This window comes from Prinia subflava, chromosome 17, assembly GCF_021018805.1.
Source record: "Prinia subflava isolate CZ2003 ecotype Zambia chromosome 17, Cam_Psub_1.2, whole genome shotgun sequence".
In the NCBI taxonomy this organism is placed as follows: domain Eukaryota; kingdom Metazoa; phylum Chordata; class Aves; order Passeriformes; family Cisticolidae; genus Prinia; species Prinia subflava.
Genome location: NC_086263.1, coordinates 15652657 through 15671081, shown reverse-complemented (window position 1 = coordinate 15671081; position 18425 = coordinate 15652657). Strand labels below are relative to the sequence as shown.

Below are 18425 nucleotides of genomic sequence, written 5' to 3'. Positions count from 1 at the left end.
CCCAGGGAAGGAGCTGCAGCAGACACGGCCGCGGGCACCGGCACCGCGCTGGGGCTGCTCCCGTGTCAAACACAGCCTGCCCCGGCAGCTCCCCACCAGTAAATCCATTTTTATTGACAGAAGATCTCATCCTCTCGTCAGACAACTGCAGAGGGATACGGATGACAGTTGTTCTTCTCTGGCTGCTGCTGCCAGCACCAAATAAAACACTCTCCCTTTCCCAGCAGCAGAAAAAAGCCGAGCTCAGCTGCTCTCCTGGAACAGCGTTTGCATCTCCACATCCTTCAGACACATTTGGTAACTCACACATGCCTCGGGAATTATTTCATTGCCCCTCCAGGAGAGCGGGGCTCCCACGGCACCTTCTCTGCAGCCCCCAGGGGCTGGCGCAGCACAGAGACCCCCGAAACTCCTCCTGCAGGTGCCAGCCGGGTGGGGACAGCTGCACCACCCACCTCATCCCATCCCCTCCAGAGAGGCACAGACCCAGCTCAGCCCCGGCACTGCAGAGCCAGGAAGGGCACGGACCTGCTCCAGCCCCTCCTCCGGGCAGGGCTGCCTCTGCTCTGGGGTCACCAGGTCCCTGCCCACCCCGGGCAGGCAGGGAGGAGCTCTCACTCTCAGGGCTGAAGCCGTGGCAGCCTGGCAGGAGGAAGAGCCAGGCCCTGGCGGGGCCGGGCAGGCGCCAGAAGGTGCCGGGAGGGAGCGAGGCAGAGACATCTTCATCCCACGGGAGCTGCCACAGCCAGCAGGTGCCCCCGCTCCAGGGGCAGATGGCACAGCACGAGAGCTGGAGAAGTTAATTAGCAGGACAACAGAAAGCAGCAAGTTGCAGGAAGGCTGTGAGGATTTGCCAAAGCGCCGGCCAGGGCAGCCCAGAGGAGCGGGAGCTGCAGGGAGAGAGGGGGTCCTGAGCTCGGAGCCAGCTCCGGGGTGAGAGGGGGCCTGGGGGCATGGCATGGAGCCCTCCCCATGGAGAAATCCTTCCTGAAATCCTTCCTGAAATCCTTCCTGAAATCCTTCCTGAAATCCTCTCCCCAAGCCACAAAATTTACACACAAAATTGAAATGTAGCTACACTGGCCCGTTACCTTCCCAGAGCAACTCTGATATTTATTAACACATCCTGATTAGATGACCTTTAACAGGATCATGCAAAGAAGGTCATTTTAATGATTATTTTGTCTACAATTTAAATAATTATGCATTCTACTAATAGCTCCAGCTATAATTAGGTTTGGCAACTGGAATACATTTACACAGGCTGACTCTGGGTCCTGGAGACCTCGCTGTGGGTCAGTCACTGCTGTGGGTCAGTCACTGCTGTGGGTCAGTCACACACTGCTGTGGGTCAGTCACTGCTGTGGGTCAGTCACTGCTGTGGGTCAGTCACTGCTGTGGGTCAGTCACACACTGGTTGTTGGGGGGACCTAACCCCTAACCCTAACCCTAACCCTAACCCCTAACCCTAACTAACCACTGGTCAGTCACTCCAGCCCAGCGGTCACTCCAGCTTTGCCTCCTGCCAACAGGACAGGCAGGAGTGCCCGAGCTGGGAATGAAGAGCAGCAGAGCTGAGCCTGGGGATGCCCCTTTGGAGCATTTCAGATTTCTCCCTTCAGGAGGGGCTCCATGCACACAGGATCAGTGTGGGACACAAGTCCTGCCATGCCTGCAGACCCGTGCAGCACAAACACAGCACCAGCAGCTCCAGCTCCAGCTCCATTCCCTGCTGCAAGAAGCAATTAATCTTTCATTTTTTCCTGCTTGGAGACGCTATCATATGTAATTAGTCCTCTCTCCCAGATGGAAGCTCCTGCTCGGCAGCCTTGGCAAGGTTAAACACACAGCCACGCTCTCGCTCTCCTCAAGGAGGTTCAAACACAACCAGATCAAACAGAAACAGCCCAAAGTGGGAGCACTCAACAGTGACAGAGACTCTGACATTTCACTGGGCTCCAGGGATTCTGCTCTGCTCCCCAGGCGTGCAACACCAGCTCCCCCCGGGTTCTCTCTGCATGCACCAGCCTCCATCCCTGCAGCACTTCTGCACCCCCTGAGCTGCAGCTGCAGAGTTCTGCCTCAAAATTAGAATTACCCAGTTGTTAGCAAGTAAACATTTGGGTAGACCATGAGCACTGTACAGGTGCAAGGTGGTTTTCTCAGTTCTCCAGCACTATGAAGACACAGAGATCAGGGAGCAAAGTTAGAAGATATTTTTCTTTTGGCACATTTTTTTCCCTGGGCTCCAGGTCCAGGCCACAGGGAAGAGCAGCTCTGGGATCCCAGCTGGCAGCAACGCCCCAGCCCAGCCTGCAGCCCTGCCCTGCTGAGCTCCCTGCACGGCTCCTTCCCTCCCCAGCTCAGCAGAACCACTGGCCCAGCGCAGGGATGAACCCACGGCCAGGTTTGGCACCCGCAATAAATCAAATTCCTTCTTTCTGTGGGATTCACTGGAGATTTGTGTTTGTGGAAGAGCTGCCAGCTCGCTGCAGCAGCTGCAGAAGCACATCCCTGTGAGCAGCACAGCCTGATGGCACCAGATCTGCCCCCAGCTCCGGATTCACACCGATCTCAGCAGCCCCGGGGCAGAGGGAGGCTCCGGCTTTCCACCATCCAGAGCAAACCCCTGGCTCATTCCTGAGGCCAACAAGGCATTGCTGTGTGCTGGAGTAGTTCTTCCTCTCCTGATTCAAAGCTCCTCAAGGATGATATGATTATATAATTACAAATATGATATATTATAGATATAATTATGCTGCTGTAAGAGCAAGACTGACAGTGCAGGAGGAAGGAAGCCTGCCCTGCCTGCATCCCCCAGTGACACCCCCATGTCAGACGGGCAGGGGACAGACCCAAAGGGGCTCTGGCAGCCTTTGCTGAAGAGAAAAAAATAGAAAAAATAATAAAAAATAAAAGAGAAAAAAAAAGCTATAAAAGGGCCATTTTCTCCCTGCCTTAGTCCCAAGAACTGTACTCCATCTTCATTTTCCAAAGTTATGTGTTAAAAGATTAATTAACAGTGCTGGGCAGCTGCTCCCTGCCTGCTGCCTGTGCCGTGGTGCTGATGTCCCCCCAGGGATGGCAGTGAGTGACAGGGAATGTGGCTGAGCCCTTTACCCCAGCCCTGCTGTGGGGCGGGGTCTGTCAAATTCGTGACAATTCAATTCAGACCCTTTCCCTCCCTGGGCAGAGGCTGCCCAGGGTCACCCAGGGCTGCTGCAGAGCCCAGCTGGGACCTGCCTGCCCCAGGGCCCTGTGTGCCACGGCTGGGGCAGGGCTGCTGCCAGGGAGGGCAGAACACCCTGCCCGGGCACAGGCAGGGCTCTGCCCAGCCACAGCTCCCTCCCCTGGCACTGCACTGGAGCCCGGGCAGGCAGATTGCATCTCTGCATGCACAGGGACCTCAACAGCCCTGAAAGCAGAGATTGGGGTGACACTGACCCCCACAGCGGGTCAGACAGCCCAGGGGCTCCCAGTGCCGCTGTCTGTGTGTGTGAGGTGACAGAGCAGAGAGGCACCAAGAGCATCAGGGCTGCAGCCACACCTGGCAGTGCCACATCGAGCACAGCAAAGGGCCCAAGGGCTGTGAGGGCTCGGGCACTGCCAGCTCTCCCTGAGCGTGGCACACGCAGGGACAGGGCACAGCCCCAGTACAGGGCACAGCCCCGGCACAGGGCACAGGGCACAGCCCCGGCACAGGGCACAGGGCACAGCCCCTCTGGGGAGGGTGGCCACCACCCGTGTTGAGCCTCCACCTTCCGCAGCCTGGTACGCCGCCTGCTCCCACCACTTCTATTTTTAAGGGTGAGAGCTGTGGTGCTCTGTCGTTTCCCCAATTCGAGCTCCTCTCTCCCAGCAGTTCCCCAAATTAGGCAGTTTCCACAGCACAGAACCTGCCAGACAGGCCTGAGTGGTGCTGGCAGAGCCCAGCTCCGCTGCCCCAGCCAGGGCATCCCCTGGAAATAAAATCCTGGGGGAAACGAGGATGGGGGCTTAGCTAGGAAGTGTTTGGGTGGATTTCTGACACAAGGGATAGGAGGACATTGGGGCAAAGCTGCAGGCTCAGCCCCAAAGGGGAATCTCTGCCTCCCCATGTGTGCCCTCTGCTCTGCTGAGCACAAGTTATTGGGTGGTTTGAGTATCCCAAAAACCTATGAGACTCCCCACAACTACAGAATGCCAGTCCCTGAAGGGATTTAAAAGCCATGTGGATGTGTCACGTGGGGATGTGGGGTGGTGGCAGCCTTGGAAGTGCTGGGGATGGTTGGACTTGTTGATTCTTGGAGGCTTTTGCAACCTAAACCGTGCCATACACTAGAGATGCCCGTGAGACAACAGCCCGGGGTGCCCCCAGCCGGGGCAGCTGGAGAAGCCCCTCCTGCAGGTTCTGTGAGCCTGGCGAGCCCCACCCTGTGCCAGGCAGTGCCCCGTGCCAGGCACTGTCCCGTGCCAGGCACGGCCCCGCAGCAGCTCCGTACTTACATCCGAGGCAGGGCCCTTGTCGGCGCCGGGGCAGGAGAAGGTGACGAACTCATGGCACCTCTTGTGCACCACGAAGCAGCAAACTGCAAAGAGAACACAGGGACAGGGTCAGGGGCACGGCGCTGGCACCACAGAGCCAAGAGGTGACACCAAACCCCTGCAGTGTCGCGTTCCTGAGCGGCCCCGGGAGGTTTGTCAGGCAAACCTGTGCTGAGGATCTTTAAACCTCACGGAATATCCCCGAGCAGAGCAGGCATTTTGGGAAAACTCGGCTGAACAAAGTGTTGGGTGAGCGTCAGAGGAGGGCTGGGAACACTTCTGTTGCTCTGAGCTCACTGGCACTCGTGGCACACGCTCTGAGGTCACCGCCGGGAATAAAGAGAGGGAGAATCTGGCGCTCGCGGGGATCTGAGCTGAAAAGTGCATGTGGCCAAAAATGGAAGATTGTACCGAAGGGAACAGGTGGGCAATTTTCCTCCCACAGCTCTGCTTTTCTTCAGCATCTCCCCAGCCTCCGTTTGCCAGACCAGAAGACACGCACATCTTCCTCCCCTCACACACGTCAATGCCAGCCTTGCCCTTCTGGGAGCGGCGCAGGGAAATCAATCCCGAGTGCCACTGCCCTGACTCCCCGGCAGAAGTGTCCAGAGCTGAACCCCCATCCCCTGAGCCACCAACCCTTTCAGCACGTGCCAGCCTGGAGCTGCCAGCACGGTTTCTGCAGTTTGTGCAGTCAAAGCTCTCTATTCCAAGGCTGATTTTTTCCCCAAATGCCAAATAAGCACCTCACCTTCGGTGACAGACCTTAAAGAATCATTTGTCACTGTAGGTGACAAATTGATGGCCAGACCCTCCTCCAAGAGTCTCAGGCCCCCTGACCCTGCGGCTCTCCCATCTACCACACCCTTTTCCCAAGAGCTGTAGCTACACTGAATAAAAGCCTCTGGAAGATGAGGAGCAGGGACTGAGGTTTGGAGACAGAGCACAGGAACCAAACTGAGCTGTGCAAGAACGGTGCAAGCTCCGGGTGCAGCAATAGGGGACCTTTCCTAAGGAACGAGGAAAAGGCAAGTGACACTGGCCATGAACTTCACAACCCCCTCTTTATGCCCTGCTACGTGCAGCTGTAAATTCATTTTCCTTTTCACATTTTCCATTGTGAACAAAAACAAACCCAGAAGGTTTTAGAGGCAGAACAGCTGCCAAGAGCTCTCTCCTTGCAGGACCTCTCACTTGCTTTTCTGAGTCAAACAAACAAACATTTTCTTGAAAGCATTGCTCACCATTTCTGTCATTTGTATATGGAGACAGAAGCATCTGGGAAGCAGGAAGGAAGAAATTAGAACTCTATTAGCAGGGATTTCTCCTGAAGTGTGTGTACAAACTCAGCGAGCCCCGTGACAGCCCAGAGCCTGGGCTGTGGTGGGAGCTCCCCAGTGGGGCTGGGACCCCTCCAGCTCAGCAGAGGAAACCAGAGTGCCACCAGGCTGAACCCAGCATGGAATGGTTTGGGTGGGAAGGGACCCTAAAGGCCGTCCCTGGCAGTGCCCAAGGCCAGGCTGGACACGGCTTGGAACAACCTGGGTGGTGGAAGGTGTCCCTGATCAGGGCAAGGGTGGCACTGGATGGGCTTTAAAATCCCTTCCCACCCAAACCATTCCAGAATTCTGTGATTCTAACCTACGGAAGGATAATCCACTGGAAGGTGGGCAAGCAGAACACTTCCCTACATCCAAGGGCAAGCAGAGCCCTCTGCCCCAGCAGCACTGGGGCTTTGCATCCACAGCTTCCCAGGAAGCTGCACAAGCCTCAGGAGGATGCACTGGAACTCCTCCTGTGCTTAGGTGAGCGCTCCATCCATGCAAAAGGGAATTAGGGCTGACAGAAGGACTCAGGAGCAGGATCCCATGGCAGTGATCCTGCCCCAGCTCCTGCATGTGGCCTGCCCAGTGGATGTGAGGAGGTTGCAGAGCTCTTCCCACTGCCGTGCCCTCCTGCTGTCATCACACTTCAGCAGCTTCAGCCCGTGTCTTTGTCAGTTTAGAAACCCCAGCACGAGCAGCAGCTTTCCCAGGTTGCTAATTAGACAGTTAATTTGTAAATCTTATTATTTGGGTAATAAAGTTATCAAATCCCACTGGTTGGCTACAAACATCCCAAGTCATTTGTACACAACAAGGATGAAAGATTAACCTTTTGTATTCCTTACTGTAGGAGGATTTCCTGGCCCTAAACTCTCCTTCAGGGCCAGCTCCATTGCAGGGCCCTGGGGAGACGTCCCTGTCCTGGGAGAAGGGAAAGACATAAACCTAGGGAAGGCAAGAGGCAGAGCCCCAAGCCCAGCAACTCTCCACAGCCTTAGGGGATTTGCTGGAACGCACATTTTTCACAGCAGCCCCAGCACAGTGTCTCAGATATGAAAATATTTGCACCAAAACCTCAGGGCAAGATCACACACCTCTGTTCCCTGGGATCCTGACACAGTCCTGGGAAGAAAGATCTCCTGGAGGGTTGGGTTTGAGAGCTATGAAACCACAACAGCAGCAGGGCATTCTGAAACCCTAGGAAATGTCTTATTGTGGAGGATGAAAAGAGAGAAAATGCTAGAAAATGCTAACACAGTATTGCTTAAATATATATATATATATACACACACACAGAAAGGCGTCTTGGCTTAAACAACTGCTCAAAAACCCTCCAGAAAAACCACGGAGCAGTTTCCCTGCTGATTCCCTACTGATTCCAGGAGCTGCCAATCAGTGAAACCACATCAGGACGTGTTCCAGGCGTTTGAAGGCTGCAGAAAACACGTCCGGCTGCAGCTCCGGAGCGGGAAGGGCTGTCCTGGGAAGGGCCCTGCGGGGCAGCCCAGCAGAGCTGCCCCAGCCCCAGCAGGCTCAGGGTGTCCCCGGGGTGCAGGGGCACAGGCTGCAGAATTCCAGCTTCCAGCAGAGCGTGGGGCTGGGAGCACTTGGCTGCCTGCAGGCTTTGGAACGGCGCTGCAAATCCCTGCAGCAGCAGCAGCAAATTCCTGCAGCTGGACCTGCAGATTCCTGCAGCAGCAGCAGCAAATTCCTGCAGCAGGACCTGCAGATTCCTGCAGCAGCAGCAGCAGCAGCAGCAGCAGCAGCAGCAGAGGCTCAGCAGCGGCTCCGGCTGCTGCTGATCCCAGAGCAGCGTTCCCAGCCCTGGGGCTCCTTGCTCCCACAGGGCATCCCCTCCTCCCCTGCTCTCAGCATGTGAACCAGCTCAGGAGGTTTCCCTGCCATCCCTCACCTGCCTTCTCTCCTCTCCCCTCACACGCTCGGGCACTTTGCCCAAAGATAACGCCATGCCCGCAGATTTGCTCTCAGAATACCAAATCCCTCCTAGGCCGGGGTTTCTCCCAGGAAAAGCCCTTTACCAAAGCTTTAAGCTCCTTATGCAGGCCCCAGGCTGCCCTGGGAGCCAGCCCAGCACAAGCACAGGTATTCCCAGGGATGGCAAAGCCCAGCTCAAGCCAGCCTTCCACTGGCAAACTGCAGAGGCTGCTGGGCCCATCCTGAGGAGCACGGACCCGTGGCACCCCTGGCACACGGAGGGGCAGGGCTGGCTGGGGGTGACAAAGCCCCCGTGCCCCCAGCCTGGCACATGGAACGTGCTCAGCCGCAGGAAGGCACCCAGCCCTCCCCAAGCCCTGACAAACAGCTCCCTGCAGGAATAGCCCTGCCTGGCAGCCCACCGAGCAGCCCTGCCTGCCACTTGAGCTCCATTTGTTGCTCTAATTTCATTGCATGAACTCCTTGTCCCAATGTTCTGAGGAAGGGAATAATCAATTTCCCCGAGTCCTTCGCGAAATGAATAATTCAGGGATGTCACCTCTGGTGCCTCCTGAGCCCACCCCTTCCCAGAACACACATTCCCACCGCAGGGAAGCCTTTGTTCCCCTCCGCCAGGCCAGGGAGAGGTCTGCAAGCACCAGGAACAGTCTCAGATACAGCATGTCAAGTAAGGGAGACAGATGGAGAGTTAACAGAGACAGAAGAGGGTTCAAGCAAGATTCATGTAAAAATCAAAGCCAGGGAGGGGTTCAGCCATCCCCAGGGAGCTGACAGAGCTGAGCTTTGGCAGATGGCTCCAATATCAGGGAAGCTCAAAGATTATTTCAAGCATATCTCAGTGTGTAGCTGCTCCCTTCCAACCTGTGGATATTCTCATTTGGATAACGTCTCCACTTCCCAACCAACAACAGCTTTAGGAAACAGCTTGGAATTCAGATTAGCAAAGCTGAAGGAAACAAAATAACACCAAAAATGAGAGAAAAAGACTTTTTAAGGGAGCTTTGTGCTGCTCCACCTACGCTGGGCAAACCCCCGGGGGCAGAGGCACCAGCCTGGCCCCGGTGAGGGACTGAAACGTGCCCCAGCCAGAGCTGCCCACGACTTTCCATTCCATGCTAAAAATCACACTCACGACATCAAACAGAGGCAGTGAAGCATGGTAATCATAAAATAAGGGGAAAGAAGGGCTCCAGGAGGGGAAGTCCTGAATTTCTGACAGCGCTTTACAGCTTTTAATCACTTAGAGCACGCAGAGAGAGAAGCTGAGCTAAAATTTGCGCTCTTTGGATTTAATCCCCAGCTTTGGTTAAAAGCTTTCTGGGGTTCTTACAGCACAACAATCTTGAGCTCCTCAGACTTCAGCGGTTTTCCCTCTGTCAGCTCCAGAGGGAGACAGTAAAGACAGCTGTGATCCACGGGGATTTCTGGACAGCACCAGGAACAGCTCCAGGGGTGGGGATGTCCCGGGCAGCTCCGGGCTCTGCGCTGGGTGCTCCTGGGCTGGAGGACACAGGCAGGGACACCAGGGACACCCTCCCTCCCTCCCTGGGTCTGTGTCTGCTCCACCACGGCACAGCAGCCCCAAGGAGCCAGGAGAAACCTCTGGGAGACACTGGAATTCTGCTGGTCTGCACCACTGGGCACTGGGATGAGCAGGGAGGGGACAGAGGCCACTGGGAGCCAGGAGAGGAGGAGAAGCCACGGATCCCACCTGAGGATGAAGGGGGTGCAGGGGTAAGGAGAGTGAAACGGCCTTTCTGCCTGGTTTGGGTTTTTTACAGAAGAGAAAAGAAGAGACTTTATCCTTAAGGAAAAGGGGGGAGATGGAGAGCACAAGAGGCTCCTCTTCCGTGAGGTGTCCCCAGCCCGTTCCTCTGGAAGGCTCTGCTTGCACAGAGTTCCATCCCAGGGAGGGATTCCTCCCCAGCCCAGTTAATCCTGCGCCAGTGGGACACAGAAACCTCATCACAGCCCCGAGGGGGCCCAGCCTGGCCAGCCAGTGCCCAGAGAGGTGTCATTGAGTTCCAGGAAGATAAAACTGCATTTCCTGGGGTTTCTGAAGCAAAAGCAGCAGGATGAATCTTTTTTAAGTGACACAATCATCCAGCCATCACAAAAGCAATTGGCACTGTCCCTTCTGCTCCCCGGGAGGCTCCGGCAGCGGGGCCTGGAGCAGGGACCCCACCAGACCCTGCCAGCAGCCCCGGCTCTCCTCACCCCTGGAGCCTGGGGGAGCATGGACACAAACCCTTGGCCAATGCCATATCCCATCCTGAAGGGAGGGAAGCGTGTTCCAGCTCCTCCTGGCCTCCCAAAGCCTTTCCAGGTGAGGAGCTCAGTGATGGGAATTGGGAATTACCTGTCTGAAGAGCAGGAATGCTGATTTGTGCAAATCCCTGTCATTAAAAGAGTAGGCTGAAATATCCTCATTAGCTTAGGCTCCTCACCTGCCCAAAAACCCAGACCCAGGTTTTTCCTCACATCTCCCATTGGCTGTACAGGGAAATCTCCCAGTTCTCCAGGAAAACTGACCCCTCACTCTTCTGCCTGTTTGCTCTTTGGGAGGGGGAGAGGGAAACTCCAGCCCTGAGCAAGAGCCCCAGGGTGCTGCAGAGGGGCTGCAGCTCCCCAGGCTGCCCCCGCTGCCCCCACTCGGGGCTGGAGCTGTTTCCAGAGACACAAAGACATTAATTTTACATTAGAGAGCCTGTCCCGGCTCCCAGAAAATCGGCTCAGAATTTAAATACTCCATCAGCGTTGCTGCCATCCTGAGCTGTAACAGATTCACTTTCAGGCTGAATAATTCAGCCCTGGCTGGTGAGGGCACCGAGCCACCACGGCTGTGCTGGGGGAGCCAGCCCAGGGCTGAGCCCTGACCTCGGTGGGGACAGCCCCAGCTCCTCGGGAGGGGCGGGGGGGCAGGGGGGCAGTGGCAGGGTGGCAGCTCGAAGCACACTCAGCTGTCCCCATATCCCCCTCCAGGCTCTGACCCAGCACAGCCAGTGCCAGCAGCACCCACAGCTCCCCCAGGGAATCACCCCAGCAGGTGAATCCTCTTGTGCCCCAGTTCCACCCCCGAGAGGCCCCTGGGCTCCAGAGCCCCCAGGACAGCCCTGGGAGCAGCAGGTTGTGTCCCCATCCAGCGGGAGAGGCGCTCCCCAGCTCCTGTCCCGCCTGATCCGGGGCTCAGGAGCACACCAGGAGTACAAGGCTTTGCAGAAGAGGGAGCCTGGGGTCTCCTGGTGCATCTGGAGGGTGGAGAGACCCCAGGGACGCAGGGTCAGACACTGCCCCCTCCTCCTGCAGTCCCAGCCCAGCTTCCAGGGAATGCCACGGTCCGACACCAGTTCTGCTGCCGGAGCCGGGCACAGGCAGCCCCTGCAGCCTCTGGGGTCAGACCTGGCCGAGAGAACTGCTGTGGATCCAGGGCCAGAGCCAGCCCCGGCAGCTGGGAGGAGGGCAGGGAGGCTGCTGTGCCTGTGCTCCTCAGAGGGACACCGCCAACATTCCTCCTTCACTGGAAGGGGTTGAGCGTTCTGGGACCAGCCACGTGCTCCCAGAAGGACTTCATGAACAAAGCACCCCGAACCGCCCGCAGTTTTCCATGAAATACCAGAATGAACTGACAACATCCTCTGCATGACAATGAACGTGCTGGGGCCCGGCGGGATGAGGAGCATCAATCATCCCCGGGATGAGGAGCATCAATCATCCCCGGCACTGGAAGAGGAGTGGGTGGGGACAGCAGCACAGTCTGGATCCGGCAGGGATCCTCATTCTGCCACAGCAGCCCCACGGGCAGGGCTCTGGGCACAGGGGCTGTGCCAGGGAGCAGCACCACTGGTGCAGCTGGCCCAGGCTCTGTGGCTCTGCTGGCACAGGAACCTGTGATGTGCCAGAGGCTGAGTTCCTCCACGCAGGGCATGGCAGAAGTCCAGCTCCTGCTTCCCTCCCAAATTGCCTGGGTCAAAAAAGCTGCTTGGGAGCAGTGGGCAGAGCATCCCAACATCCAAAGACACCGTGGGGGAACAGCTCTTCCCCTGCCCTGGGCCTTCCCCAGACCATGCAGGTGCATGGCCCAGTCCCACCACAAAACAAGCTGTGGAGAGACCACCAGCAGCTCCTGGAGAGCTCTCACAGGGGCTCTTTGCAGTGGGGGTGGCCCCAGGGCATGCAGACACCACATTACCCCGCTCAGCCTCTCCCCAGATCCTGCTGCCCCCAGGACACAGCCAGGGCTGGCAGGGAAGCTCCGTGCCAGCAGAAGGAAGCGGCACCTTTGTCCTGCCCAGACCCAGCCCGGTGCTCCCACACTGCCACCCCAAGAGCAGCCCTGCAGGAGGGGAAGGAGCTTCCCCCAGCCCTTAATTACAGCCCTTAATTACAGCCCTTAATTACAGCCAGGTCACACACTGCAGCGACAGGAACAGGGCAGTTTGAGGTTGGAGTTCGGTTCTTTCCATGTTAATAATCCCTCCTAAGGTGCCTGTTAAAGCCTGGGCTGTGAGCCCTGTGGTGCAGCTGGAGAGGAGCCTGGCACGCCAGAGGGACACCCCGGGCTGGAGGGGACAGGCCTGGGGCCACCGGGCCAAGGCAAGCAGGGACACTGAGGACTGGGGGGTCACAGGCACTGGGGCAGGGACAGCCAGGTGCTGGCCAAGGCCAGGCAGAGGAGAAGCTTTGGAGATGCAGAACTGATGGACAGACCTGGCTGGTACCTTGGACAAACGGGGACAGGCAGTGAGGACACCCTGCAGCCCCTCTGAGCCCAGAGCCTTTGCAAGGGGCTGGGACCCTGGGGACACCCTGGGGACACCCTGGGGACACCCCGGGGACACCCCTGGTGCCTGCAGCCCGCTCCACTCACCAGCACCCACACAGCAGCTTGAGGAGCAGCCCCAGCCCCACAATGACACCCTCGGCATCTCCACAGTGAGAGATGAAAAATAAGTGCTCAGTGATTAATGACAGCCCCGAGGGAGCAGATTAAACGGTCCTGGCAATTAGTTCTGGATTTCTTAGGAAGGCGCTGGAAGACAGTGGAAAGCTGCTGCAGTCCCTGAGGATGAGCACCGAGTCCTCCTAAAACCCTGCACCAGTTACACAACTCGCCGTGGCGATGTGTTAAATTACAGATGGTCTCAATTAAAAGTGCAGAGATGGAAAGGAGGCTCGGAAAAAAAAAAAAAAAAAACAACACCAAAACAAACCAACTCCACACGAGAAGAAAGAGAAGATCATTAAAAACTTGGCAGCCTACTTTGACTCTGGTGACCTGGTAATTTAATATTGTAATTGAAACTTTGGGTCAGGCTCTTGAGAGGAGGGAGAAATATGGGAAGGTGTCCCGGCAGGATCAGTGCAGCCCAGAGGAGAGGTCAGGCATTAGCAGAGGGCAGCCCCAGCACAGATAACCCACCAGCAGCCCAGCCTTGGCTCCTGCAGCTCCCAGCCCCAGAAGATGCCTGCTCGCCTGCTTTGAAGCCATTCCTTTTTGTCACAGCATATTAATCCTGTTCAAGGCAGATAAAAACCCAGTCCCCAAAGTGCTAATAATGAAACTCAGTTAAAGCTGGATTTTGTAGCTTATCTCCAAGACAGAGAGGGGAACTTCGCTCCCATTTTCTTCCTTGCATCGCCCCCCTTCCCCCTTAATTCTGAATATTCTGAGCACTGTGTTATTTCCAAAAGTGGCACTGCCCAGGGAACTGCTGCACCTGCAAACAGCCCAGGAGGGGCAGGGACATCAGGCTGCTGAGGAGCCTTCAGCACTCAGAGGGCCCCAGTTCAGCTCTGTGGTCCCAGCACTGGTGCCACCAACGCCCCGGTGGTGGCCAGAGCCAGCGTGAACCAGCACAGAGGTGGCTCCAGCCTGGGGACAGGGACACCCTGCAAGGTGAGGGGCTGGGGAGCCCTCCCAAGGGTCCTCCTTCCAGAGCCCTCCCCTCCAGGAGTGTGGCAGTGAGCCAAGGGTCGCAGTCCCAGCCCCACAAATGGGAACAACTGAAGCTCTCTGAACAAGGCAGCACCAAGGGCAGAGCACGAGCTCAGAGTTACTGCACAGCAGGGAGGGATTTACACACTGCAAAGAGCACGGGCTGTAATCCTGCTCCCCTCTGCACTCCTAAAAAAAACCACAACACTGCACGGTCCCTTTGCTTTCCAGGAAGTGCAGAAAACAAAAATAATCATGAACACAACAGAAACATATTCTTTTTGTGTCCGATATGAAGAGTAATGACTTCCCTGCTGCTGCCTCAGGCTTATTTTGAGCTGGCAGCATCTTAGGAGGGTTTGTTCTCCATACACTGAGCAATGTTTGAAGGGTTCCTTGAACACCCAGGAACATGAGCAGCTCAATTTAAGCACAAGTGAAAGCATCAATTAGCCAGGGCCCTGGTGAGGTGGAGCTGCCTAAGAGGATTGATTTGGTGTTGAGGTTGTGCTGCTGTGCTCAGCCCTGGCTTTCCACCACCAGCCCCTGGCTGTGTCCCCTCTGCAGCCACACCACCAGCACAGCACTGCCCTTCCAGGCACAGCAACCCCTGGCGTGAACTGGAACAGGAGGTTTGGAAGACGCCTCCCAACCCCAGCCTGCCCTGGCAGCACTTTGGGCACAAGGAGCTCCTGCCATGGCACATCCCCTGCCCACAGCGCCCAGCCCAGCGCTCAGACTGTCTCAAGGCACCTTTCCCTGTCCATCTCTGGCCTCTCTCTCCTGGTGTTGGGTTTGTCTCATTATTTCAAGCCCTTCCTCCAGCACTGCACAGGCTCAGGCCCCCAGCTCTGCCACAGGCCAGGGCTCCCCTGCCTTTGTATTCTCCCTGCAAGAGCAGCGTGTCCCCAGAACTCTGCAGCTCAGGGGGTTCTGAGGGGCCACAGGGGCTGGGGACTGCCCCTCCTGCACCCCTAGAGCCCCCCTGCACCCCCAGAGCCCCCAGAGGCCCCCTGCACCCCTAGAGCCCCTCTGCACCCCCAGAGCCCCTCTGCACCCCCAGAGCCCCTCTGCACCCCTAGAGCCCCTCTGCACCCCCAGAGCCCCTCTGCACCCCTAGAGCCCCTCTGCACCCCCAGAGCCCCCCTGCACCCCCAGCACCCCCGGCTCCGCTCGCCCAGCCCCGGCAGCGTTATCACAGCAGCTCCATCTGCTCGGGCAGGGCTGACTCACAGTCCCCACGCTCCACCCCGGCCCCCCACGCTCTGCACCCTCCCACAGCACCCAGCCTGGGGGCTGAGCACCCAGCAGCCGCCCTGTGAGCCACAGACTCAGCCAGGAGCTGTTCCAGGGGCACTGAGGCTGTTCTAAAATAGAGGAGAAATAAAATCAAGCATGATTTGGTCCTGGCTTTCAAGAGCTCCCTGCTACCACAGTGGGAGGATCAGACACCCCGGGCTGCTGCAGGCAGGGGAGGGATGTTCTTCACCACCACTTCCCACCACAGGAGCTCCCCAAAAAGCCACCAGCAGCTCTCACCCCCAGTCACTCTGGAGGCAGAATTTGTCCCAAGCACACACCAGGTCTGTGGCTGAGCAAGGGACAGAGCTTGGCTGCCCCAGCCCTGCCCCAGCCCTGCCCCAGCCCTGCCCCAGCCTGACCAGACACCCCTGACCCCAGGAGAGCAGGGCACAGACCCTGCTGGGAAATTGTTCAGGGCATGTTCCTTAGGAATATATTATTGCTAATTTATAAATCCTGTTCACAGCAGCAGCCAGGTCGGTCACAGATTTGGTGATGCACCAGGCAGGACCCCGCCCCTGAGCAGCACCCCAGGACACAGCCCCTGAGCAGCACCCCAGAACCCCACCCCTGAGCAGCACCCCAGGACCAGCCCCTGAGCAGCACCCCAGGACCCCACCCCTGAGCAGCACCCCAGGACACAGCCCCTGAGCAGCACCCCAGGACCAGCCCCTGAGCAGCACCCCAGGACCAGCCCCTGAGCAGCACCCCAGGACGCAGCCCCTGAGCAGCATCCCCAGCTCATTTCCTCCACCCCGGGTCCCTCAGCCAGCCCAGGTCCCCTCTGCCAGCACCATCCCAGCGCCATCACCCACGAGGGCACCGTGTGGAGCAGAGGTGGACGAGCTCCAGCTCCCGGGGGCAGCCAGCAGCTCTGTTTGTGTGACAAGCTGGATGTCAGGAGGGAAGGACGCGCCGGGGCAGGAGGCGCCGGGGCTGAGGCTCCAGGGAACGGCTCTGCCGAAGGCTCCGAGCTGCAGCCGGGCACAGGGCGTGCCAGGGGACAGGCCAGCAGCCCTGGCACGATTTTCAGGAAAAAAAATTGCTATTTTGGAAACACTTTGCCTGTGCCAGGTGCTCTGTTAGCCCCATCAGCCAGGGCTGACCCTCCAGCACTTGTGCTAAAGTGTCAGGGAAAAGCAGCAAGGGGGGACCCTGGGTGTTGCCAGGCAGCTTCAAGACCCCCTCCCCAGCCAGCCTCCAACCAGCCCTGCATCCCCCAGGTGAAACCCTCCCAGAAGCACCACGCTGGAAAATATCTCACACCCTCTCCTAATTTCCCCATAAAATGGGAAATGAGACCATCCCAACCCCTGCTGCAGTCGCAGCCTCCCCCCTGCTCCTTCCTCTCCCTCTTCCTGCAGTGCTCCAGTCCCAGTTTGTGTTGTGAAGAAACTCCCACGGGATTTGTCCTGGGACAGCCGATCCCTCGGAAAGCCTCAGAGCGCTGCCTCCCACCACGAGACAAGACGAAGGCTGGTGAGGAGAGCAGGCAAAAACACATCACAAAAAAATCTCAATGATTTGGAAAACTTCCAGTCGAGGAAAAAACCGTTTATCAAGCACGGGCCTTTTTGCATGAGAACAAACAGCAGTGCTGAGGATCAAGGGCAGCTGGGCAGAGCCAAAGTCCAAGGAAAAGATGGAAGGATGCCCACAGGGAACCTGGCCACAGCCAGGCTGAGCTCAGGGCAGCGGGAGCTCTCAGGGGGACGTTCAGCAGACAAGTCTCACCTCCCGAGACCCTGCTCTGCCCAGTTCTGGCATAAATCAGGCATGGGCAGAGCTGGGCACAGAGCTGCACCCCCCCAGCTTTGTTCCAGCAGCAGCCCGGCCCCTCCCTGCTGCCAGACCTCCCAAAACAGCCCCTGCACAGGGCCTGGGGGACGCAGCACTCCAGTCGTGGCTGCAGCATCCACAGCCTGCCTTCCACCTGCTCTCAGCCCTGCTCAGCCCTAAGCTGGGGAGGGAGGGAGGGAGGGAGGGAGCTGCCAAGATAAGAAACGCTGCCACTTCCTGTGCAGGAAACACCAGCTCCAGCGAAGGGGGGGCTGCAGCAGGGCAGCCCCAGCAGCAGCACACGGGGCTGGGCCACAAAGCCCTGGGCCACCCACAGGATGCTCATTCCTGACTCCTCATGAACATTCGGCATTCCTTGGCTTGGCTGATGCTCATCCCAGCAGGGAGGCTGACCCTGGCCAAGCCAAGGGTCTGGCAGGGGATCCAGCCCCTGGGCAGCATCCCTGAGCATCCCAGGACCAGCCCCTGAGCATCCCCTGGGCATCCCAGGACCAGCCCCTGAGCATCCCCTGGGCATCCCAGGACCACCCCTGGGCAGCCCTAACTGCCAGCCCAGCCTGGCTGGACCTTGTGGGGTTTTGGCACCTGGCACCTTGCTGGGCACAGAGAAGGAGGGAAGGAGGGAGGGAAGGAGGGAGGGAGGGAAGATGCTCGCTGCTCTCCTGGGCCCCAGCCAGGAGAGCAATGCTCACTTCCCAGGCGAGGTTTGCCAGCAGCTCCATGAGCAGCAGAGCCCCCAGCGCTGACCCCGCAGGGCGGGCGCTGCTCCAGCCCCCCGGCCCGGGAGGGGAGGGGATTGCACGGCCCGGGAGGGGAGGGGAGGGGATTGCACGGCCCCGCGGTTCTTCCCGCCTGGAAAAGGGGCCGTGATCTCCTGGCAGGCTGCAGCACCGGGTGTTACTGCACAGCAACATCTCTGCCTTGAAGACATTCAAAGGGCTGCAGCTGGCACGGTGCTCGTGTACTTGGCACCGTGTTTGATGCTCCACGGATAAGATATTAAAATAACATTTCCAACATGCAGATTTACCGTGTCTGCTCCCTCCTCGCTCCAGCCAGAGCTGTTTAGAGCAGGGTTTTATTGATGCTGCCAGACAGGCAGCGCTGAGCTGGAGGAGTCACCTTGCTCCGGGAGGAGTGGGCAGCTCTGTCCGGGGTCTGTCTGTCTGTCCCTGCCCCCGGCTCCCCCCAGGCAGCAGAGCGTGGGACGAGCTCAGGACCCTGCCCTGTGATGGCCATGGGGAGCTGGGACAGAGGAGCAGCAGCCCTCGGCCAAGGTCAGCACAGAAGGTGAAATCAGACACTACCTGCAGGATCACATGAAGGGAACTGTTTTAAAACCTATTTCTGGGGAGGAGGAGATCAACCTGCCTCCCGTTTTACCTTATTTTAAAAAGAATTATCATTTAGGTGAATTTTGTTTTAACAAAGTGGCTGAAGCGTTTGTCTTGTGCTGTTCCTAAAATCTCCATCAGCCCAGGGACTGCGTGTGCTGTTCGTGGGGAACAGTCCTGTGCAATCACACACCGCTGGGCTCACTGAGAACGTGATCTGGGCTGGCAGCTCCAGGGGGAGGAGGACAG

General features: G+C 57.9%; 1 protein-coding gene across 3 annotated transcripts in view; it reads right to left on the bottom strand.

Moving 5' to 3' along the window:
• The window catches only part of PRKCB (protein kinase C beta), an 89672-nt gene that overhangs the window by 45322 nt on the left and 25925 nt on the right, over window positions 1-18425 (bottom strand). For all 3 annotated transcript variants that reach the window (XR_010082511.1, XR_010082510.1, XM_063414139.1), the window contains exon 3: window positions 4486-4568. Coding sequence is in view for 1 of the 3 variants with exons in the window: in XM_063414139.1 (XP_063270209.1) it covers window positions 4486-4568 (83 nt within the window). In the remaining 2 variants the exon portion in view is untranslated. The remainder of the gene's footprint in view (window positions 1-4485; window positions 4569-18425) is intronic.